This window comes from Polyergus mexicanus, unplaced genomic scaffold, assembly GCF_030449975.1.
Source record: "Polyergus mexicanus isolate NDT 795.1 unplaced genomic scaffold, iyPolMexi1.0 SCAF_8, whole genome shotgun sequence".
In the NCBI taxonomy this organism is placed as follows: Eukaryota; Metazoa; Arthropoda; class Insecta; order Hymenoptera; family Formicidae; genus Polyergus; species Polyergus mexicanus.
The window spans coordinates 3443288-3469318 of NW_027223328.1; the positions used below are offsets into that span (position 1 = coordinate 3443288).

The window sequence follows — 26031 nt, forward strand, 5'->3', positions numbered from 1 at the left end:
TATTTTGAAAGTTTCCGTTAAATTCAATTAATATGGTGGTGTCTGCTTAAATAATAATGCAAAGCATAATCACGTAATCAAGACTGCAGATCACAAAGCCGCCTGTATAATTCCAGTTAAGACAAATGTGAAACGAGTACAAGATTTTCAACAATGCGCGACTTGAGCCGAAACTATACAAATGTACATAATGATTAATTATCTCTAATCAAAATACTCATGTAACATTATTAATATAACAGCTTGAATATGATAATGAATGAAAGATAGATATAATAATAATGAATATTAATATGTCATCACTTATGGATTGTTCTCCGCGTATAATATGCATAAAATTCTATTACGCAGCATATACATTGTATAATATTGTATTATTTGCGTCTAATAATGTCTAAAACAATATTAAATTATCATATGACGCGGCAAAGATTTAATCCGCGATCATATCAAAATAGACTTATATTTCGATATACAATCTCAAAATTACATTTGTACAATTTGAGATTTTTTTCGTTCATATAAAATGTATATAAATTTCATTACATATAGTTATTATATATTTTAGTATAATTTTTAAAAACGAATAGAATCGTACACACACATGTAACGTTAAATCTGTTTGAGTCTAGTTTTGCATTTAATGAAATGGGTATCGAATAAGGAGTTTATGGCTAATTATAATATTTAACATATACTTTATATAAAAGTTATGACGCTATAGAACTGATTTCAGAATATATTTTTATTTAAATTATAAAAATTTACTGAATGAAGGAAATTCCTATCGCGCATCTAGATTTTTAATATCTTTCTTTTTTAATTTAGACAATATTTAAAAAATTTTCTGTGTACGTATTCACACAATATTTTTGTCTTTGGCAAGATTTACATGTAAAAATGCAAAATTGAAAATATTCTTAACTGTGTTTATATGCAGAATTCACGAAGAAAATATTTGTCGTATATACTATTTCTCGTAGTATCCTTACGCGGTGAAATAATTTCAGCGTTGTGTTGTTGCGGAATTTAAAAATTGAAATTTTAATTACGACTGCGAATATGATATCGTAGATTTCAGAATCCACAAGCTTGAATATTGTTCATAATAATAAATAATGTTTGATATTTTTATATCAATCACGTTGTTGAGGAGAAACAATTTTTTAAAATTTTCTGTCTGACAGATTATTATGATATTGTAAGTAGAAAAAAATTGTAAAATATTTATTCAAATATTTCAGTAAGAGAAAGAGATGTTAGACACGTAAAATATTTTTATTTCGCATCTATTAATCTATTACATTACAAATCTATGTATATACTTTTATTATTAATATTATTTTTGTATTTCCTTTAATTTTAGCTATGTTGTAAGAGCTTATAATCGCTCTTGATTTCTTATAATTATATTTTAAACAATTTTATAAATTATATAATTTTTAATATTTTATAACAATTTATATATTTCCAATTTATTATTTCTATTAGTTGCAATGAAATAAGATTGAGATTCGCAGCAAGATCATAGGTTAAATAATTTTATCTTATTTATATAGTTCTCGATCGCATTAAAGAAAGAATCGATCTATTAAATTTATAAATAATTTCAATTTTTTGCTTTATATATGTTGTTTACGCAATAGGTAACGAGATAGATAGTTGCAGGAAGATCCAGGATTAAATATTACTAGCTTGTAATATAGTATTCTGTAACATAGAGAGGAAACAACCAATACGTCGTCCGATTATACGCCAACGTTATGCAAACATTGCGAAAAAGTTTTATGTATTGTATTTAGTTAGAGCTAAATCCCTAATGCAGTCTTAGCGCGAACATAAATTCCTCTCGCCAGTATAAGAGAAAGGATATTGGTCCTCCTTCGCCCTCGGGAATCACACGAATTCTTTGACTCCTTCCTCCTTGTTCTGTCACCGCGTCATCCCTGGCAAGTCGTATCTATCGCTTACTCTTTCTCCTGTTCTAACCGGCAACGTTGTCGCAATGGTTGCTATGGGGATACCCTCTTCGGCTTTTGTTCAACATCAGGCGACAGCGTGCCCGATTTTCACTCCTCTTCGTCGTATTCGACCCTTGTGGCCCGACACGTCTCTCCTTTTGCTTTTCCTCGTTTCCCTCTTCTCTTTCCCTTTAGTCCACCAGCCTTCTGGGACTTTCACGCGACATTGAAACGTTGTTCATTCGTCAGCTAGACCGCTTCTTGTCCAACCTCGAGGAAAATGTTATGTTATAGCTTATCCGTGTGCTTTATCATTCTGGATAAATGGAAATTTTCCCTGAACATGGGCGATCATGGATTTTTCATCGTTATTCCAAATATCGTCTTTTGATCCGTTACTTCTATGAGATATAAACTCAATAAATTTTGCTTAAAATACTTGCAAAGAAAACATTGCGATAAGAGTACATATTGATTTATTATTAAAATATTGAGTTTTTCTTTTTGATCTATTATTTTTGTTATTATCTAGTATTGTTGATATTTTACAAAATAATATTGTTTTCAATGACTTTTTATTTTTCTTGTTCACTTTGTATCGCTTATGACTTTACGCGAAAATCATTTTAAAATGACCAACAGTATTGAAAGATAAGGAAATTAATTGAAGAAAAATGTAATTGTTACAATTTTCAAGATGATATAATTCATTCTGTTTCCTCTATAATCTTGCATAAGACTATCATCGTCGCATGAATAACCGTACATGTCATTTTTAAATTTTGCAACAGTATCTTTAGAGAAAAAAGGACACTCCGCGTGATAGAATCTCTTGGTGAAAGTATTCGAGGGGGATATATTTATCGACCGCCGTCATGTCTTTCATCTTTTAACGCCCACCTGTGGATCACTATTTCTTCCAAGTATCGAGTCTGAGAACCGCTTGGGATGACAAGCGTCCATGGGACTCGTATTGTTACGTCCATCAGGGCGATTGTTTCGCGGAAGGCGATCCCTCAATGGGAAATAATCGCTTGTCATCCGAGTATAGCATAGCTCGATATGAATCGCTCGTTCTGTTACCTGGATTTATCTCGATTCGCCGAACTATCCGCAGCGAACTATCCGCGAGCTCGATTTGATATAGCTGAAACCATTGTCGTATAATATACGCAGAGAATGTCAAAGCCAGCGCAGGAAATTGAAGAACCGTGTCCGATAACAGATAGGGAAAATGAAGACTTGAGATAGATCCTTGTATAAAAAGATCCTGCGCAAGAGCCTTTCGGAAGCAATTATCGCTGATCATAATCAATTTCACCATTAAAAGACTAGCATTTCCCTCGGCCTTTTTCCTTCATAATTCTCGTTATTTCCTCTATCTATCTCTTTCCTTCCATTTATTTTATTTCACATATATTTGATACTTCTTATTTTTTTTATAATATACATGATATATGTAACATAATTTTCTTTTATAATACATTTTTATTTTATAATATAATATATATGTGTAATATAATTTTATTTTCTCGAATTTAAACCGTATATTAGTGGAGAAATTCAATGTAAATTGTTAAATGTCTTTTTAAACAATGTATCTCCTCTAACTTCTTCAAGACTGCAACGTTTCCTTAACATCATCGTTAGTTTACAGGTATATTTGAGTTTCGGAAACTTGTTTACGGGATTACGGAAACTTTGAAGTCTCGAAATATATATATCATACCTCAAAAGTGGCGAAAGAGTTAATCGGATACTCGAGCAAAAAAATTTTCATTTCCCGTGTAAATAATTTTATACAACATTTCAAAATACAATTAAAATTTTTTTAAGACATTCTCGCTCTGCGTAATAATCTACTTGCAATAAATGCAAATTGAAAATGATTAATATTAAAATATACCTGCAATATAAACGATATCAATATGTATAAATCATTAACATATCTTGAATAATTTATATGTATATATACACACATATATTTTCAATAATCAACACTTAACATTAAAAATTAATATTTAAATTAGTTCTATATTTGCTAAAGATAATGTTGGCTTAAAGACAATATTTTTCGAATATTTGCTACCTCACATCAAGATGATTCCGTGTAAAGCATACATTGATACTTCCATTATCGATTCCCTGTCATCCTCAAATATGTATTTAACTCGATAGAAAGCTTTAACGCGTGACAGACATGATCGAGTTTACAAAACGTGCACGCCGTACCGTCTTGACAAAATCGGGACATTTTGCTACATCATTTACGTGAAAAATATCCTTTCTATCTTATTATAATAATGTTTCTGACAAGAATCCATTTTGTATGGCATGATAAAGCTTTTTTTTATATCTTATAAACTATTCTCTCTTTTTTGTGTACTTTTGATATATATCTATTTTGTATATATTTTTGCTAAGAAATGTTTTATTTTCGATTGAACTTTTAATTTATATATCTTCTTATGTTAATTCAATATTTATAACAATACTAATATAAAAATAATCTAACAATAATTCTATAAAAATAATAACGTTTTAAATATTTTATAAATTTTTTAATAAAACGGATAATTATTAACTCTAAAAAAGCATAATTTTAATATATATATATATATATATATATATATATATATATATTTATAAAAACGAGCTAGATCCCTTCGCGACTTTTATCCGGGATAAATGTCAAATGTGAAAAAAATTTATCTTATCCTAAGAATTAGCTTTTTGTTTAATTTTTTTCTCGCGTTCCGTTTTCCCTTATTTAATTGTTACTGACCGCAAGCTCGTTCGCAGATGAGTTTTCCTACCGACGAGTTTCGGGGTCGAATTTTATTAAGATACTTCGCGTGGTCTGCATCGCGATCTCCGAGGCAAGAAGGCGAGTCCTTCAATTTGCACGGGAGCTACCTCGTCGAGTTCTTCGCCAGATTTTCGCGAATAAACTTTGCTCGTTTTTTACGAAGCCGCAATCACGGCCATCTCTGACGACATCCCACAAGTTATCATTGCCTTCCAGCAAACATCTTAAAATGCTTCCTTTTATTGCAAGGACTTTCCATGTTGACGTAAAGACAAAGTCTGCATTCTAATTGGCAAAATGCATGTTCTATATCGTAAAATAAATATATATAAAATTATGCGATATAGAATTTTATTTTGAAAAATAAGTCTTCCAAGCGTAGAACGTTCGTAGAACGTTTTAAACTCTCCTCTCTTTAAGAAGATTAGAGGCGAGCATTAGCAAGAATAAACTACTAAAATATGTAGTTTCTATGTTTTATTCTTGGATTATTCTAAGATTTAAGAGGTTGATCCTCGTTGGATACATAGGAAAGAGCTTTCAAACGAGAATCGCTATAATATATACAATATTTTACTCCGCTACAGCATTATTAATAATATCACTATTCGAAAAGATGTGTACTCGCATTTTTTTTTTTTTTTTTTTTTTTAAGAGGAATTATCAATATGCAATGTTTTAAATAAGATAATATTTATGACTGATACAAAAATGTTGATGCTTTAGAATTGCATGGAGTTATTTAGACAAGTAAGAGATGAATTGTGTATAGAGATTTGCGTTTGTTTATAGACATAAATTTTAAAAATATATAGTTACATCCCATATACTAGTTTCTAGTTACAACGCTTCGAATTGCACACGTTGCGTCGTGTTGCGTGAAATTAAATTTAGGAGTAAATATGATCTCGCGGAATAACTGGTGCTCGTTCATAATTTCAATGTTAACGCGATGCCCGCACGAATAATTCATTCCGCGTTATACGAGTAAGTCATCTCACACGAGATTGCGAGACTGGAGAAAATAATAAATATATAAAGAGCGTTAAATATACACATTTGAATAACGAAATATTTGATGATCATAATATGCAAAAGTGATTACCCAGAAATTGCTAGAAATTAGCGAGAAAAATTTCCTTCAATTTAATTATTGATTATTTGCATAATTCCAAATAATTCTTTCCTTATTTCTTTAATTATAATTTTTCCAGGAAATTCTTAACGCTTTTAATCTTTCCCAAAGTTACGATATCACAAATGTGTAGAAAAATATTTTAAAAAATGTAAATGTATTTTCTACACAAATTAATCCTATTCTCCTTTTTAATCCCTAAAAGATTTTATTTCACTTTATGAGGCAAGCTATTTGCCTTTCGGCTCTCGCAATCAGCATCATTATCGAGCAATGAATGTTGAAACAGGAAATGTCAAAGCTGTCGTATTAATGACGAACAGGCATTTCGCAGACCGATAATACACACCACAATGTGACATTAAAGCACGCATTATGGTGACGCGAGGTGGCGATCTGGCTGGTCGATTTAGCACGCGTGTGTTACCATAATGCATATTAAAGTGGAGAGCATTAGAGAAGATATTGAAAACTTTCCATTACGTAAAAAAGAACGCATTATTTATTGCAAAACATTCGTTACAATAATTTAAAAAAGAATCAAGCAACATAAGATTCGAAAGTTATACAATATAATATTTTTTTAACGACGAAGAATAAATTTCAATCTTGATGATTAATTAATATAGATAAAGTTCAAATACCATTATTTAAAAAAGTTAAATAAATCTTTTATTAAAAATTTTATTCAAAGCTCCGAAACTTCCGCGCACAATTATTGGGTTGTCGGACAAATTTGCGTTATTCTCTCGCTGGATGTATTTGTAATATATTTTAATATTTGTGTAATCTCGCGAGAAAAGGTCTCGGCTTTTAAAGATAGTACTTTCAAATAACAATGAATTTATTTTATTGCTCTTGAAATTGGTTTTTATTTCTCGAAATGGAAGTCGGTTAAAACATTTTCCGTGACGATCGCCTTTAATGGCGCGTGAAATTGCAGTTGGTCAGCAACAAAATATTATGTACCTCTCGCTTCAGCAATAAGAAGAGAATTCGTGTTTAATATCGATCGTATCTCTAATAACGTCGATAAAAATTTTTATATTTTCGATATTTTTAATTTAGATTTTTTTACCTAATATCATTTTTTTTACATGATTTTTCTAGCTTTATAAACCTCAGCGTGGGTTTGGAACGTGGCTTTGACACACGCTAATAAAAGTCTGCGTATTTCCGTTCATCTGCATTATGGTTACAAATTCAATATATGTAAAGATATAAAAAATTCAATATATGTAAAGATGTAAATTCATGCACAGATATCAATTCAATATATGTCAAAGATTTTTAAAATATATTTCGCAAATTTTTAATATTTATTATTACACATACAATAATTGAATATTTAATTGAAATTTTAAACTATAGAAATAGGATCAGTGATACTGTATTATATCGAGAATGGAGAAGAATACAAGAAAAATCATAAAATTTTAATTCTTAATTAAATAATTTGCAATTAAAAAGTCTATCAAAAAATTTATTTTTGGACAAGTAAAATTTTCGTATCTCTTTTAAAAGGGTCCAGCGTTCGAATTTATTGACTATCGATATTAGATACAAGTTCGTTGCCGATGCTCGTTTGTTAGCCGGAGCGGGATAATCAGGGCAAGTGAATCGCTAATTAGGTCACTTTGTGCATAAGTAAGCCCTACAGCTTTGACTGGAAAATTAATTAATTGTTAACCGCGCGCTTGTTTCGGATCTAGATTTCGAACGCCTACAGTTTTTCCGTCTATGGTCCTTCCAGTAAAACTGTAATTGCATTTTACCGTCATTTTTTTCACGCGTTGAATTACTTTTCTTAATTCTTATACGGAACGTCAAGCTTCGCCATTAACGGACCAGCCGTATCCATTAGCATGAATTGAATGGATTGAGTTGGTCGACTCACGATTTATAAAGCAGCCAAGTTTTAACGAGTTAATATTATAATGATACAGACAGAGTTTCTAGAATGTTACTACCTTAGCAAAACTTGTATCGTGTCGGTCTCGCAGAAATTATACAAAGATTATGGACGGAAATGCATGTTTGATAGAAATTTGTAGCATTACAGTTTGCACATGTTGTATATTGTGAAGTTCATTCGAAATACATTCAAATATCAGATGTGGATGAAATCGAACGTGAGATACGCGTATCTATATAAATATTTCAATAAGACCGAAATTTTCATATAATGCTTTCATAATAATATTTGTAAACTATATCGAATATTTAATATATGTATATATACATCGTATTACCTCGTATGCGACAATAATATTACATTTCATTGTTATGAGAAGATTTTAATAAATGTGGAAGATATTTTAGAAAACATATTTCGCGTATTTTCACATATTATATTATTTACACAATTATAATTTAATATTATTTATTTTGAATATTATCGTTTTACATTATCATCGAGTTTCATTTTTTGTCAGTCTTTTCGTAATATCATTAATTTTCCGATATTCCGATATGAGAAATAAACAAACGTGGTACAGAAACAACGCGATCCCCGTGATTAAAGACGATCACTCGCCACGCTCTATTTCAAGTATCATACGCCTTTTCAGGATACAGCATCATCGAGAGCACGATGACTCTCTACATCAACTACTTTACTATCGAACGCGGTAGCGGTCTATCGAAAAAAAAAAAAAAAAAAAAAAAAAATTTGTGTGTGTATCTTTTGCAGGTCGGCCAGGCCCTTGCCATGCGATGTCGTTGCAGAGCCCCAGACTTCGACATTACAGGTCGAAACACCAAATCAGATATATGCCTTCTAAAAAAGTTTTTATTATGCGCTGTATATACATACATGAGAAAAGACATGCGGCTCTCTCGCTCTCTAGTAATTGTATTGAGATATATATTATATCTCAAGTTTCTTTATGCATCCACGCTTTTGGAATGACGTTTCATCGGCGCTCGCGAAACACGCTGCGGTAACATTCCTAAAACGGAGGCTGCGATGTCGACTTGTGTGAGCTCGTCGATCTCGTGCTTTGCATACGCCACAATGAGTCTGTCTTTGTCTCTCTCTCTCTCTTTGTCTCTCTCTCTCTCTCTCTCTCTCTCGTTTACTCCTCAAGTCTCTACCCTATTCATATTGTATTTAAATTTATGCTAATTCTAAATGACGCGAAGAATTTAATCTCACATGTATTAAGCATCAAACGGTACGTCTCAAGTGTTGTGATAATTTTAGATAGAGTATGCGAATGTATTTCGAAAATTAAAAGTAGAAACTAGAATTTAGTCTTTTCTTTTTTCATTTATAAGAGATATCACGCTTATATATCAAATTATTGCTAAGTACTTAGATTTTTTTTAGAAATACCAACGCGAGTGTTTGTGATGTTACTAGATCTATGTTCGTTTTATGGTACACGATATAATTTTTTTAAAAGGATGCTTTGTATTGTCCCTAAAATTTTATGTAATCGGAAGTCCCTCATGATTATTTTCTCGCGAGAATTATTCTCGCGTATTCTCGCAAAAAAAAATCACGAGATCGAGCTAACACAATCGCCAAACCCGTTTGTAATTATTACACGTGCGTTATTGTGTCTACTGTACATTGTTAGAGTGTCGTTCTACCTAGCTACGTTTGTATTATCTTGAATATATCTCGTTAATTTCTTTCGATCGTATTCTCACCAAGTGGGCATAGACGAAGCGTGGTTTCGCGACGATAAGAAGGCAGGAGGAGGCACGCGTCTGTACATATCAGTATTACACGCGCGCCCCGTTCCTGCTGTCTCTTGTTATACCGATGGGTAGCTTCACAATAAAATCACATTCGGGCATGACAATCGTCTTGTTGCGCGTCTTAAGGGCTTAAAAGAAACCACGACTTCAATGAATTATATCACTTTTGAGCGCTCTGTTGGCATGGCCTGGTTTCACGTAATTTTATCGTTGAGAGATGCACCTTCTTCTTCCGTTCAAAGTTCTTCCGTTCCGCTCGCGAATGGCGGCAAACGTGACGTCAACCGACGTCACGACTTCCCTACCGGCTTAAGCCGAGACCGCGCACTTCCTTTTTTCAGGACCATGACAGCGATCTGCTTCGTATGCAACCTGCCCATCCTAAGTCATCAGGTCGGACTGATATGGCAGGGTGGCAACGGCTGGGACGATCTTGTGCGAGAGCAAGTGGAGGAGTCCACTCTGAAGCAACGACTGGGTATGCATGGACACGCTTCGGCGACTTGTAACCAGTATTTTTCGCACATTATGGAAATTCGATGGGATTTTCTCATACAAAAGTACTTTAAATTCATTTTCATGAGAATTGTAATGGCTGGCTTCCCCGTGTTGCGGAAATATTAAAGTCAGAAATTAATGGTATTTATATTTTCTCTCACCTTCTCTCTTCGAGAATTAAAACGCATATTTCTTTGGGGAAAAAAAAAAAAAAAAATGTGCAGAAAAAATTCTATAAAAATATATTATAAAATACATAGAAATGAGATAAAAGTATTCTTCTTTTTATAATGGCTATTAAATTAATTCAATTACTTATTCAATATATATTCCATATTTTCATTCTTCGAATGATCTTCTCAATTACGTAAGTAGAATGATACTTCGCCATTTATATAGAAAATATTATTTTATTATTTATTAAAAAGGAAACAAAGACTCTCTCATGAAAACTGGCATTATCGTTGCATAAGACTTCTCCCGTAAGAAGTCGATAATAAGACAAAACATCGTCTTACTGTTGAACTTATCGAACGATAACAGTGTCTACAATAAGAACGCGTTTGCCCTCAGGAACAGGCAGACGAGACTCCGCGGCGCAAATCACATCGATCTCGCCACCGAACGAGACCCAGGACTCTTCGCCGACGAACCAGCGTCGACGACGATCGAGCCTCGCACAGCTTACCGACATCCTGCGCGAATGGGGCGGCGGCGGTGCTTCCGGGAAGAGCGGACGCAGCAACAAGCTCTGCCGCAGGGAGACCTTGGCGGACATCGCCAAATCGCTGCCATGGTCGCGACAAACCACCACGGACGCGAGCCACCTGGCCAGCCTGCGGAAGAGACGCGAAAGCTCGGTCGACAGCGGCATCCGCAGCCAGGTGTCGACCAAGTCGAGACGCGATTCCGCCATCAGCGATTTCAAGAACGACCTGGCCAGACTCTGGAGCAAGAAGGACGTGCCGCCGCAGCCGCAGCCGCCGCCTACGGTCATCTCGCCCACGCCACGACGAGGTAAAGCCTCCAGTAGCGAGGGAGAAGTAGCCTGCTTCTCCTAGGGTACCGGTTTAAAAATAGCGCCCGCGTCTCGCGATTACCTTGAGATTGCCGAGCGATTGATTCAGTGAAAATAACGCCTTAGGTCGTGATGTAAGTCTTGCATGCGTAACGTGTAGTCGTGAATTTTACATTGGAAGAATTGTGGCGTCTCGTCGCTGATATAAGTGTCGTGTCGCTTTGAAAAAGTTCGGTTTCTTTAAACAATTATGATAACGTAACGCGTAGACTTATTCTTGATATTATACAGTAGTTTCATAATTTTTAATATCTTACGAACGTTTGCGCGTGTCAAGTTTCAATTTTCGAACGACATAAAGGAAAGAAGCTAATTACGAAGGTAATACATTTAATTGTTTCTTTTTATCGAATTGCTCGAGAAACGTATATATCATACTAATTATTATATCAATTGCAGGCTCCGGCGAATCGAGAAACTCTCGTCGTGGCTCGGGCGAGAGCGCGAGGTCCAGGAGAGATTCGGTGATCGCGGGACAGACTCCGAGTCCCGGCGAACGTAAGCACAATTGTCGTCATCATAGACGTAGGCAATCTCAACAGTCGGTCGATGGGGGTGGCATTACACCTACGAAATACTATAGAAATGATCAAAGACCGAGTGCTTCAAGCACAGACAGCGCAGCCAGTAACGCAGTCAGGTCAGTGTAGATGAATAATTAAATTGACTAATAGGCAAATAATTAAATTCAAATAAGCGAGATTAGGTAATTATAATATATAAATTTAATTAACTTTGTAATTTAATCAGTTAATTAAATTTATTTATTTATTTAATTATCTTTAAATTTTCATGTAATTCATAACAATTCGTACAAAAGAATCGTTCATAATACATATACAGATATACACAGTGTCTAATAATTTTCTTTCATACATGAATAATATATTCATATTTATTTCATTTTATTTATATTTTATTTTTGACTCTATACTGAAAAGAAATGTAGAATATTCTCGCCTTCAAATTGATCAGAGAATCTGCTATTAAAAGCACATCAAGGAGTAATTTCAGTCCCGACGGAATCGTTGATAAAATTTTGAGACACTCTGTATGGTGCATATGTTATTCCTTAATTGTTTTCCACCATTAGAGACCATATGGAGGCTCAGAGAAACTCCACGGACAGGAACGAGAGATCGGGCAGTACCGAAGCTAAAACGCAATCAACGGGCACCTCCGTAATTGACACGAAGTCGACGATGACGACGACATCCTTGACCGTCGACGGAAAGACGCCCATCGTCACGACGACCGAATCGAGAATAGTGACAATCAATACCTCGACGATGGCGTCCGCTTCGTCGACCTTGAGCGTCGACACAAAGACCGCTATTACTGAAAACAAGTCCGGTATCAATCTGGACGCATCCATAAATCCGCCGACCATCGTCATGTCCTCGGTAACGCCACCGGCGATCTCACCGACCGCCGGAAGCAGCCTACCGCTTCCCGGTACCTCGACTTCCGGTAGCTCCAGCCCGGTCGGCTCCCCGAATGTCAACAATACACCTACGCATCCGTTACTTTCCACTCGAAGAGACTCGACTACGCAGGTGAACCTCGCAATCTTTTTTTTACAAGAATATCGATCCAATAATTTCATGTAATATAAGTTATAACGATATAAAATTATATATATGTATATATATATATATTTTTTTTTTATATATTTGAAAAATATATAAAATCTTCCAATTGTGTTCGATTCTTGCATGATTTATTAAAATAGATTTATAGCTTTCTTGATTATAAATCTTCAATTTCTCTTGCAATTGCATATTGTAATTATTATCGACTCTTTTGACAGTGTTATTACAAGAGTAAAGAAGTTTCGCCGAATAAATTGTCGAGACTGATACGCCAACAGGCGGCAATAGATGAGTCGATGCCACCCACAGGTCGTCGTGGCAGTCAGCCAACTTTATCACCGGATCCTGATGATGGCGGCAAGTATATCAATTGTTGTTACAGTTGCTTTAGTTTTTCATATAATACATGAAATTTTATAAAATTCTGCGTACTGTCTGCAATTGATTTCTCTTCGCACATATGTTATTCTATTCGTGTTTACATGTATCTCACACAATTTAATTAAAATAGATCATTTCAATTACGACATTACGATTCTAAACGATTTCTAAATTATAATATCACATCACTCTCTCGTTTCTGCAATAAATGATATTTTTCAAAATTAAAAAGAAAAGACGTTTTATACTTTGAAGCATCAAGTATTTCTCTTGAATGATAATTGAAAAAAATATTAAAGATAAGAGATATTTTTATAATTCTATAAGCTATGAGATATATTAATTTTATCGATATATTTGAAGGTCGAAAAGCACGAAGAGACTCCTTGAGCCCGGATTCCGCTTCTTATCCACGACGTCGCGACTCAAGGAGTCATTTGAGTCCCGACAGAACCATTGATAAAAGAGATATCAGCCCTATCAGGCAAAGAAAAGCTCGGCTGAGAAGGCAATCCACCTCCATGGCTGGTCGGCCACCAAGGTACCTACATTTTATTGATTTTCTAATATAAATAGTGTAAACACGATGATACATTTAATATTCCTAAATATTCGTTAATTATCAACATTTCAAATTTAATTAATTTTATTTTTGATATGTATATCCAAGCTATTTTTCAAAAACATTATTATATATGTAATGCATTTATGTATATTAATATTTTTATAAATTATTTTTAAATGTTTTTATACACACCATAATTTACACTATTTTTCAATTATAAGTATCCATACAATTTCGAATCACACTTTCATCAAGTAAAGAAAATTTTAATATATTTACATTAATTTGTAACATTAAAATTTCTTTCATTTTTATCGCAGATCGCCGGACAGCTCTTCATGTTCGTCCAGAGATCCCAGTCCTTGCGCTCGCGCACCCAGCATCCAACACGCGCCAATAATACGACGGCAATCCACCACCGAAGAGATTCTGATAGCGCGCGGTTTTCGACGACAGAGTACCACCGAGGAGATGATACGATGCCGTAATTTTAGGCGACAAAGTTCTCAGAGCGACGACACGGTTTGTTCATCTCGATAATAATCACGGCGATAAAATTCATCTTGAAATAAATATGCAAAAATAATAAAGCTCCATCAAGTAAACGAAAATTATAATTTTCTTTATTTTTTTTTTTTCTTTTCAATTTTCGCTAACTTAAGGGCTTTGAACAGATATGGTAAAAATTTTTTCTTATTTTTATAAAAAGAATTTTATGAAGCAAAATCTTCCTTGCGTGATACGAGATAATTAAATATAAAATAATATTTTTTTTTAAATTCTATTTAAAAAATTTAATATTTTAAGGAAAGCAGTATAAAATTAACGAAATATAAGAGATAAATCTTTTTATACAATATTGTGGTAAGAATTAATTAAGATTGTTAATATTTTTTATTTATATAATTAATGATTATGATTTTGCTTTTCGTTTCGTAGGTTCAGAGATATCGCGGACGAAGAGACAGTTCTGCTCAAATCACGGATGGTACTTTCGCGACGATGACAGTCGAGACGTCTAGCACATTTTTTGACAGCAGCACCCAGACTGGTGAGTGAATAAAAAAGATAAATATAATTTCGTCGTATATAGAAAGCACACGTGTGTAAAAGTATGGTAATCTACGACCTTATGGCGAATTGCAGCGTGTGCCAAATTCATCCTTATCTCACTTTTGACAGTAAAAATCTTTTCGCTCTGTAATGTACTCCTAATACAAGAGAAGTCTTGTAATTTCGAAAATTTTCAACGCTCTTAAAATATTCCGTTTTGCATCCGGCAACGGAATTTAGAAAGAAAATCTTGAAAAGAGAGGTAAACATCTTCGTTAAATAATGAAATTAAATTTTTACGCCTTTGATGAATATCGTGTAATTGAAAAAAAATTATCTCTATCTTATTGCAATATTAAACCATCACGTGAAGTCACTTAATGGAAAAAAGATTGAACAAAAACAAAAACTAAAACATAAAAAAAAGTTTCTACTCTTTCCTGCATCTTGTATTGACATTTCTATAACTTTTGTTTAATAATCATTACATGAATAAATCATAATTATTATTCATAAATTGTATTAATCACAATATTACAGTTTGTTGAAAAAGGAATATCAGTAAAATTATATCTTTTTTGTTAAAGTTTGTTTTATGATCAAGTTACGTTAAATGTCATACTGTAGTAGTATGTATCAATGATATTTCTGACCGCGACGCGGGCTTGACGGTATTATGTCTCATTGGGTAAAAAATATTTTTTCGAATAACTTTTTTTCATACAAAACTCTCTCCTGATTTTCTAAAGATTTTCTAAAGTTTAAATCATTGTTTCCTTATTTATTATATACGCCGTATAAAATGTAATATATCCCATAATATAATAGAATCTGTGTCTGTAGAATCCCTCAAGGACTCACATAATCATGGCATTTGATCTCGTTACTCTAAATAGACAGCTAATCCGAGTATTCGCTATCAAACGTTCCGCATCTCGAACGTTGCGCTAAATTCGCGCTCCTGTTATCGCGTCATGCGCGGGCGTCGCGGATAACCGGCGTCGCGACGCTCGAGGACGCAGGCGTCATTGTGGCGGATTTAGTTCGTGCGAGATAACATTGGGTGCACCGTAGTCGATAGACTGGAAAACAGAAAACCAACCCTCGTAAGGTACTCTTCGTCTAAGGACGAGCGTGCGTGTGCACTCGTCGCGGCTCCGCCTCGTGCGCAAGGTGTTCCCGTCACCATAAGACGAGGAAGTTAGAGTAGTCGCGAAAGAACGTCTTCTACATCAAAGTGAGAAACTCGAAAAAAATCTCGTCGTACGCGGGGACCAGTGTTTATCTTGATTCTCTCGAGGATCGACGATCGAACTCGACCGAGGAAGGATCGCTCCTGAAGAAAGGACTTTCCGCGAACGGACGACTCCTCCGACTCCTTCGTGTTTTAAGTGCGCGCGGAAAATTCTATCCGTCCCGCTTCCACCTTTGTCTGTTTACTCGCATCGAAGCATCGATCCTAGGACAATCAAATGTCGGTGGCGAGCCACGCCGTCAGAAAGGTGCGCGGCCCTTCCTGCGGAAGGATGATACGATCGAGTCTGTCCATTAGAGCGATGAAAAAACGTTGAAACGTGGGTGGTGGCTCTTCTTCCTCCGATCGACAGATCGAAGTTTACCGATTGTTAAGATTTCCGTGTGAAACGAGCAGGTCTCTCCTCTCTTCGATTTCCCCGCGTATATACGTACATGTAATATATCCTACAAACGCACACATCCTGCGTTCACACTCGCTGAGCGCACGATCAGGTGTTTTCCGTTGACAGGACGCAACCACTTGTGGCAGAGCCCGGCGAACGTCTCTATCGTTCGATATCGGTCTGACATCACGCGAGAAATTTGGAAATCGGCCAACGCGTGGCACGCGTCGTCAGGGAAACAGGACCTAACTCGTCCTGTCGTCGCGCGAACCTGAAGGGTTCTTCCCTGACCTTCGAAGCGGTGGCGGACGTCTCCGCGTGTCCTTGACACGTTATGTCGATCGTTCGATACGTCACGCGCGATTAATCGGTGTGCCGATTGTGTGTTTTCTCTGTGAAGTTCGAATACAAAGTTGACGAGTGATGGCGAGGAGGACTCGTCCTAGCGTTCAAGGACTCCGCTTTCCTGTCAACGCGCTCGTCATGACCGAGACTCTCGCGAAAGTGACGTTCCATAGGTATGATGTAGGTATGATGTAGGACAGGTCGATCGTATAAAATATATCTCGAACGTAGATTCTTATTCTTATTCCGCGATTTTATACGCAGCGACGAAAAAAAAAAAAAAAAAAAAATTATCGGCTCTTTTGTAAGATTGACAATATTTTTTCAGGTGATCGTTATGATGCTCTTCGAATAATTTATATTACGTACGCATCATATTTTTATGATTCACATTTATTTTAATCATTTATATCTACGAGCGGTTATATAAACTCTGTAGAATATATTTTTAACCATTTCATTTATATAAGTTTAAGTTTTTTATATAAATTTTAGTTATTAAGAGGATTTATTAAATATAAAGTTATTATATAAAATTAAATATAAAATTCAAAAAAATTTGCATATAAATGTAATTTTTTATACACACACGCACACACACACACACACACACACACACACACATATATATATATATATATATATATATATATATATAAATAATATTTACAGTTCATTATATAATACAATAATATAATTTATAATTGTATAAAAGATTGATTCTATTCAATAATCAATTAAATAACGTAAATAAATAATACATGTGCTAAATGTTAATGAGAATATAGAGCGGAGCTTATCACATGTCATATCACAATTAGTAACGTGTTATGTTTAACGATACTTGAGATTAATAAGTCAATATGAATTATACGTGCTAATTTGTGGTTAGTCGCCAATTTAGATTACGAATCCCGACGCATTATGTTCGAATGTCAAAGTTAAATCTTTACAAGTTTAACACGTACCAATGGGTAACGCAATTTACTCCAATGCAATTTATTTAAAATTTAATACGTTAATGAACAATCATGTGTAGTAACATCACCCACACACATTCATTATAGTATATCTATAATTAAAATCGCGAGTTTTTTAAAGTATGATAATTCAGCTCTATCTCGTCCCATAGGATGTATGTAGGATGATACTCACAAAACGCACTCGATTACACTTATTCGTAATATCGTCCTTTAATGGATCGACGATACAGACATTACAGAATTTAGTGCGCTGCATTTAAATTGGAAATGGCAATTTCGCCGGGTTTACGGCGCGTTCGAGAAGTCGAACACACAAGATAATTGTGTCCCTCAACGACATCGGTAATGATAAATATTTTCATCGCGAATTCAACGACGGACGGACGTGATCAGTCGAGTAGAGAAGCGCCCCTCGTTAGAACGCGCTTTTATCGCGCGGCCGTATTTAATACGCGTCATTGAAGTTGCGCGCGCTCTCGCGTATGTCGGAATCAATTATAAAAAATAATTCTTTTAACGTCGCGCGCGTTAACGTTTCGCCTTTGCTCTCCTTTAATATGCCCAGACCGAGATTAAAATGTTGATTCGTTCCAAGAAATCAAAACGAATTCCATTTCGCTAATTAATAATCGCGGACGATTTTATTTGCGACGGATATATATTATAACACAGAGGATTCTTTTTTTTCATCGATTTAATTATTACAATCACGGCGGATTTTATCCGCCAGCTTAATCGCGCAGCTTTTCAACTCACAAAGAGATTCGTTGTGGCAACTATATGCGAGGGCGAATTATTTTTGCAAACTTTCTTCTTCCATTGCCGACGAAGGAAGGATCGTTACAAGAAACTTGACTTGACCTGAACTCTATCGGAAGTTGTTGTTTCCTCATATCTCCACGGATGATAACTTTTAACTCGCATCTTGCTAACAAGTTTTAAGATATATCGCATTATTAATATCGGCAAAAAAAGATCTGTATAATTCGAGTGAATATTTTTGAGACAGAAAATTATTCAAGTGTTTATTTATATCAAGAAAGAATTTATTTTCCGTCGCTAAGAATCTACAAGAGAAACGAAATTTTTGAAATAAACAATTAAGATCTACCCATTAATAATAATGTAATTAACAAAACGATTGTCGAATATCTAATTAATGATAAACGCGTGTGATTACATCAACTACGTTCTGCGTATCAGCTCTTTTCTCGTATACAGTTAATATTTAAGTATGCATATTGCGCGTGTACATTCACAAGTGCGCTTTTAAATTAGCTAATCGAATGGTATCCATCGATAACGATTTAATTAGAGACAATTATCGAATACGCAGCGAAACGTAATAGAATTGCCATCACCAGCCCATGTTGCAAAATTAACTTCGCACAGATAATTTTCAATAATTCTAAATTAAATGATCTTCGTACAATCAAAATATTAAGATTATAAAAAATTAATTATTGTATAATATATAAAACATAATTCATAAAGAGAGAGAGAGAGAGAGAGAGAGAGAGAGAGAGAGAGAGAGAGAGAGAGAGAGAGGAAGATAAATTATATATTTGTCGTATCATAATCCTTTTACAAGATATAAAAAGTTTCTTAAAGGTTTCTTAAAGATTTCTTAAGATATAAAAATTCCCCTATCTCTACATATATTTACATTATTTTTTTTTATTATACTTCGATATTTCTGCTGTTTCAAAGAACAATTAGAATTTTTTATGTGCCGACTGCGCTTTGCAATATTCATCAATCTGCAGTTTATTACATTCTTCGTAATCTTCTTTCAGTGCGATGCCGAAGGTTTTTCCACTTTTATGGCCGCTTTTTACTTTACCGCGCTGCCTTAATTATGTTTCTCTTATCATCGAGACTCCGGCTAGTGCTCGCGTAATTTAGTGGATACGCTTTTCAGGGCACCGGAGCTACGAACAAATCGTTCGTAATTTGAGCGCCGTTGGCAAATGTAATTTTCCAGATCGGTCTTGTCTCCTCTTGTCGCGCGAATCCGTCCATTTCGAAATTGCTCTCGTGTGCTTTTGCCTTCGTGCTAAAGGAAGGAATAACAAGGTGAGGCGTCCGACTTTTACGTTGAGTATCTCCACTTCTCCCTTTCGTTCATCTCATTTTAGGTTCTTTTTGCCGCGTATCGGATGTTTCCCCTGAATGGTAGGATTAAATTTTTTCCCAGAGCATAGGTATCTTTTAAAAAATAGAACAAGCATGGCAAAAATATCGCTTACTAACAATAAAAGTAATTCTTCATTGAAAAATATATAAATAAGATTATTTAAAAATATATAAAAGTATAATACTATTGTGGCAGTTATAGAGTTCCTTATAAAGTGTTCGCCCGCTTGTTATGGTACTTTTTAAATTTTCGAATTATATAAGATAATAATTATGATAAATAATTATAATATTATAATTATGATAATTTCGAATTATGATAAGATAATAAATGCAGAGTACAAAAATAGTTTTTGTAAAATCATTAACAAAGTCAAATTTTTATCGTCGACCCACAGTTTATTCAAAATTATTGTATTTTTTTTTAGCAATATTTTTCGTGATTTTATTCCCTAAATTTTTATTTACGCGCATTTTACTTCTGACACAGTTTTACGTTTCTGACATTGAGATAATGTAGTTGTCGTCTTTATCTCGCTTTTTGGAATTACTTGCGCGTAGCAGGTAAGATAGCTATTAAAACCTTATACGCGCCGTCTCATCGTGTAGCTAAATAAAAAGAAAAACATTTCGGATGCCGGGTCATTTAGTTTCCTTCAACTGCTTGTAAACGTGAGGCGAAACACAATAGTAGTCGTTCGCGCGAGATCGAGGTGACGAAAGCAAGGGTGACGGCAAACGAATTGGCACAAAAAAAAAAAGAGATATATTATCGCGCGCTTCGAATGAAATTCAATTGAACGTACATTTTTAATCGCATTATATTCCACGCCCGTTCACCGTGTAACGCTTATCGTATAATAAGCTTTTAATCGACAAATATTAATCGGCCGTAGCACGCGAGATGCTCGTGAAAAACTCCCGGGCTTATTGTATACCAGCCGAACCCTCGGCAGAATTCGTCCCTTATCCATCCTCCGACCTTTTATCGACGAACGCATTAACAATTACGTTACTAATGTGTTTTCATATTCGATGCATCGAGAAAAGAATAATAATAAGAATGGGAAGAAATCTCGTTTATATATATGTCATGATTATTGATACTTAAACGATCATATTTTTATAAAACATCAGAAGAAAGCAAAGTTTTTGTAAAAAATGGTAAAGAACGCATTTATTATTTAAAAATATATCGATTCGTTCAATATATTGTATCATACGATATGGATAATTATGATTTCTAGAGTTTGCTTATTTAATGCTCATTTAATCATTAACATCATATCTATTATAAACGAGATTCATTTATTATTAATAGCCTATTATGTGTTTTATTTGTTTCCCATCGATACGATTGCATAATCTCCTAACACGCTATAAATATTATACAATTAATTAACCGATTCGACGCGGGCGATAATTTCGTGTTATCATTCTCTTATTAATAAGTATAAACGCATGTGTAACGCGCGTTTCGTGAAATACGAAGGATATAGGTGCGGAAATATATCGAATTTAGAAAAGCAAGGATAGCAACGAATCGGAAAGTTCGGGGAGATCCTTTTTGGAGAGGGGGAGGGAGAGGGAGGGAAGGGGGATATTGCCAACCGTAAATCCCATCGGTATCAATCGAGTCGCTGCTCACTCTGTGCGTGTGCGTTTATCAAGGATTTATCGAGCTCTAATCCATCCCGTAGCGCTCGCACCGATCGCAAATCAATTATTCGTTTATTCCTATGGATGCGCGAAGGGTGCGGCACGCTCGCCGGATTAAAAGGGGAATTTCGATTGGCGCATACGAGCGCAAATAATCGGTATTTTGCTCACGACCGCGTACATTAGTAATTAAGGCGCGTCACACACGCGCTACGCTCATTCTTCGCAATTTCACCTGAACGAGGAAATCTGTACGGATTACTCGAGAACTTGTCCTATAGTGACATACGACACAACTGAAATACGTATATAATATAGGGCTTTTTATATAAATATAAAAATTTTATAAACTCGGTCGCCCTACATGAAACTCTTATTTTTTGTATAATTAAAAGTCTTATAATTTTAAAATAGTGTAAAATAGCGTAAAATTTATGCAAAATTTTTTTCTTCTAATAAATCAATTATTCTCGAAATACAGATAAATTGCGGATTTAAAAGATTCGAGATTCGAGCAAAATGTGATGGAGAAGAGCGAATAAGAACGGCCTAATTTTTTTCATCCGCGACGCGAGCTGCGGCTGAATCGCGGATGCAATAATTGCGCGAGATGTAATTATTATTTCCGACTTTTATCGGCGACCGCTGATAATCGTCGCTCTTTGCCGGAGAATTCCCAGAAATTTCATTGGTTTCGATAAATTCTGTCGGCCGACTGACCGAGGCCGTACTCTTCGGTCATCAATTTCCGTCGACAAGACCGCGTTCGTTGCTATGGCCGAATTTACGCTTTTGGCGAGAGATCGCTCCGGATAAATCGCCCCAAGTGAATGAATCAGAAGTGAACTATCGACAAGTTAAGTTCACCAAAAGCTCTTCGTTCTCGATCGCTTGAAAATTATTAGAGCCAGTTAAGGAAAAAATCGATTTTCCGGGTTAGTGGAAAGCATCTTTGATATTAAAATTTAATATTCCGTGATTCTGGAACCTACACCCTTGCGTTTGCATAATCTAATCATAAATTATCTGTTAAATATTCACATATAATGTAATGTAAATGTAATGTAAATGTAAAGTGGAATGTAATTTTTATTCTATAGAATTAACGATGAACACATTATTCCTTCATTTCTCAGAATAGACAATTCTGTGGAATATAAGATGCTGAGTATAGGAGATCTACTCTTATTCCATTTTCAATAATTCATATCGATCAATCGTTGAAAATGAACTGCACAAACTTGATTTAATTCGCGTCCAACGTGTACCACATATATCAAAAACAAATTTCATATATTAGAAAAGTCTATAAATGATCCGGTGTCGATATCATGCATCCAATTACCGTCACAGTTCGGACTTAACCGGCAAAATTTGGCCTAAGTGTCTTTACGATGTGTTATTCTTAAATGAATATTGTTCTTAATCATTTCACTAAATTTGACAAATAAAATAATAACTATTCGTATTTATTTTCTCTGTTTTAAACAAATGTATTAATGATCTAAATATTTTAAATTATGTTGAGAGAGAGAGAGAGAGAGAGAGAGAGAATAGAGAAAATATTTTTAATTTATATTTACATACGTCGTAAAAAATTTTCTAAAAATTCAGATACATTCTTGTTTGAATTTTCAGATGTGGGTGTTTAAAAAAAATTTCAGATAATCTATCTTAATCATCAGAGTCGTTTTTCTAAAAATTTTTTTACAGTATAAAATATAATATATAAATTCCTTGCGTTTTCCCTAAATTTCCCTAAATTTCGCTTGTAATCCGGAAGCTATTAGTTTCGATATTTTTATTAAAGAGATTGACCTCAGATTAATTACAGAGACCACAAATAAAACGAAAGCTGATACATTCTGTATATATAATTCCAATTGAATTTATTCAGTTGGAAAAGGTTAAAGTGTGTTAATTACAACTCTCATTAATTGTGTATCTAAATGCTATTATTATAAATGTTAAATAACTTGATATAAGAATGGTATAAATGCCCGAAATAATTAACTCTATCGTTTTAATATTTTTAATCTGCGTAGCTTCTTCCTAATTTTATCTTAATATAAAATAATAAAGCTAATAATATGAAACGCTCTAGAAGAATATTTCATATAGAGATCTTTTTTTACTTTTTTCAACAATGAATGTTATTGTCTAAAATATACGAAGCTACTAGACATAATTACATTACACGCTCGGCACATGCGTGTAATTGCATTTTACATACGAATTAAGGGAGTCTCTTCCCTAACGAGACAACGAAACTGGCTCTCGGAGTTTTGCGTTAAATCCGGTTTTCCTATCGTACCGACTATGTAGGACAAATATTTTTTTTTTTTATTAATCGCGACTTCATATACTCTAAAATTATAGCGACGAATAAAAACATCTGCTCCAAGCACATGGCAAAGAGGGTCCAAACGTCAAATAAAAATGCGCTATCGAGCCACCCCGCCGAGCGAGTTTGTGCGCCCCGCAATATTATATGCTCGTATTTTTCTTTCCCTCTCTCCTCTTTCTCGAATAATTTTCTTCGAAAATCTCATTTGCGACGGATGTTCTGCACGAAGGGCGTCGTATGCGCGCGAGATTGCATTTGTCGGCAGAAACGGGAATAACGGGTCGGCAGGCAGCGAAGAATTAATTAATTAGGCGTGGCGAATGATGCTATCTAACGTTCACAGAAGTCCCATTGAAAGCCGTAAGATAATGCGCAAGATTGCCGCGACGAAAGTTTATCATAGATTAAAATTAACGTGAGACTGTAGAGATGAAAAGTCGCAAGTGTGGTAAACATTATCTCAGAAAATTATCAAGTTTCTTTTATAATTGTAAACGAGAGTATAATTTTTTAAAATCTCTTTTATCGCTTTTTTTTATTACGCTATTCATTTATCTTGAATAATTTTTTTTTTTTTTTTAATTTTGTTCCTGAAATATTTCTGTTTGCTTTCCCATATTTTCATTCTCGCACGAAGGGAACACGTTGCAGTTACCTATTTTCTCATGAATAGAAAGAGCCAGGGGATCAAACGAGGTTAAAGTACTGAGAAAGGCTGCGTCAATATCAACGCGTTCGTGCGTGAGCGCTATTATTTTCTTTCGTTACTAAAACCTGTTTGGAACAACAAACACGCAACTAAAACTAAGGTAATATTCAAATATCTCCGGTGCAATGGCGACACAATTTTGTTCAACTTTATTCTAATACATTATTTTTATTTCCTTTGTTTACTTTTCCAATTTTCAGCTTATACCTCGTTTGATTTGATTAGAAAGAAAAATAGAAGGAATATCATAATTACTTCTCCTCTCTCCTCCCCACTCTCTCTCTCTCTCTATTTGACATTTTCTGATATGCTATTTTGTCGTGCAATACGTGTATACTAAATAAGAACACAATCATTTTGAATGTAATGTGACCGTTGTAGACGAGAACTCAAAAAGTCCATCGCGATACATGTAGGTAGAGGTACTTGGCTGTTTCCTCCTTTACTTTCCGAATCTTTGCCCCAGATCGCTGTTACAACACACACGATTTTATCTCGATGGCAAATCGCGTCTGTTAACATTCGATTTAGCTGTTGCATATTTTAGGCGGGATTTGCATCGCGAAATCTAAAGAGTGTACATGTACACACCGCGCGTTTCCACGTTGAAAATATATATCGCCACGTGTGAAATAACTGCGGATTAATCGATTATTTTCCAGCAGATTTTATCTCACCGATCCATGTTACAACGCGAATGATTTTGCTCTGTGTTTTGGGAACGTTTACTCCATCCATCGCTTTAACTTGTTCAATTCAATTTTTTACAACCACTAAAATATTAATCGCTAAAATTGTATCATATTTTTAGTATTATTGGGACGCTATAAAAAAATTGACGTATGTTAATAATTCCATAGCGTACTATATAGTAATCAATATAAAAACGTTCTATGAATTCATTTATAATAAAAAAATATGCAAAGTACATAAGATTTATTTTAATTTCTAAAATGTAGCAGAGAGAGAGAGAGAGAGAGAGAGAGAGAGAGAGAGAGAGAGAGAAAAGAGGTTAAAAAGAATACTTATATAATATTAAATATAAAGTATATCAGATGGTGGCGTAAATCGAGTGTAGAAAGAATAATACCTTTCAGTTGTGTGGGGTAAAGTAATATATAAAGTAATATAATCTAGCGTAATCTTGTCATGTCACGTGCTACAGTTTTGCCGCGAATAATTTCGCTCGTCATCCGGATATTTTATACGAAATATTATTACGGTTCGCGAAAATTTGAAAACGAAATTGTTGCGACGTACTTAGCTACTTTATATTTCGGATACATCGGTGTTTTTTAAACTTTCTTTAACAGCCCATAAATATTAATACATAAATATTACAATATAACGTATTCTCGCGCGTTGCAAGCACATTCGGAGTAACAACGATTAGCAAATTTGATTTTGTACGTTAGATGTATCGCTCGAAACG

The 26031-nt window shown here is 34.5% G+C and overlaps 1 protein-coding gene across 5 annotated transcripts in view; it reads left to right on the plus strand.

Moving 5' to 3' along the window:
• Positions 1–26031, plus strand: part of Rsh (radish) — a 127283-nt gene that overhangs the window by 85316 nt on the left and 15936 nt on the right. For 2 of the 5 annotated variants that reach the window (XM_070300333.1, XM_070300334.1), the window contains exons 2-9: positions 9955–10091; positions 10685–11128; positions 11589–11829; positions 12283–12745; positions 13000–13138; positions 13526–13703; positions 14048–14249; positions 14667–14778. In XM_070300333.1, the coding sequence (XP_070156434.1) occupies positions 9959–10091; positions 10685–11128; positions 11589–11829; positions 12283–12745; positions 13000–13138; positions 13526–13703; positions 14048–14249; positions 14667–14778 (1912 nt within the window). In that variant the 5' untranslated portion in view covers positions 9955–9958. Of the gene's footprint in view, positions 1–8297; positions 8656–9373; positions 10092–10684; positions 11129–11588; positions 11830–12282; positions 12746–12999; positions 13139–13525; positions 13704–14047; positions 14250–14666; positions 14779–26031 lie in introns of those variants that run through there. The other 3 variants (XM_070300330.1, XM_070300331.1, XM_070300332.1) reach the window with 2 other exon arrangements.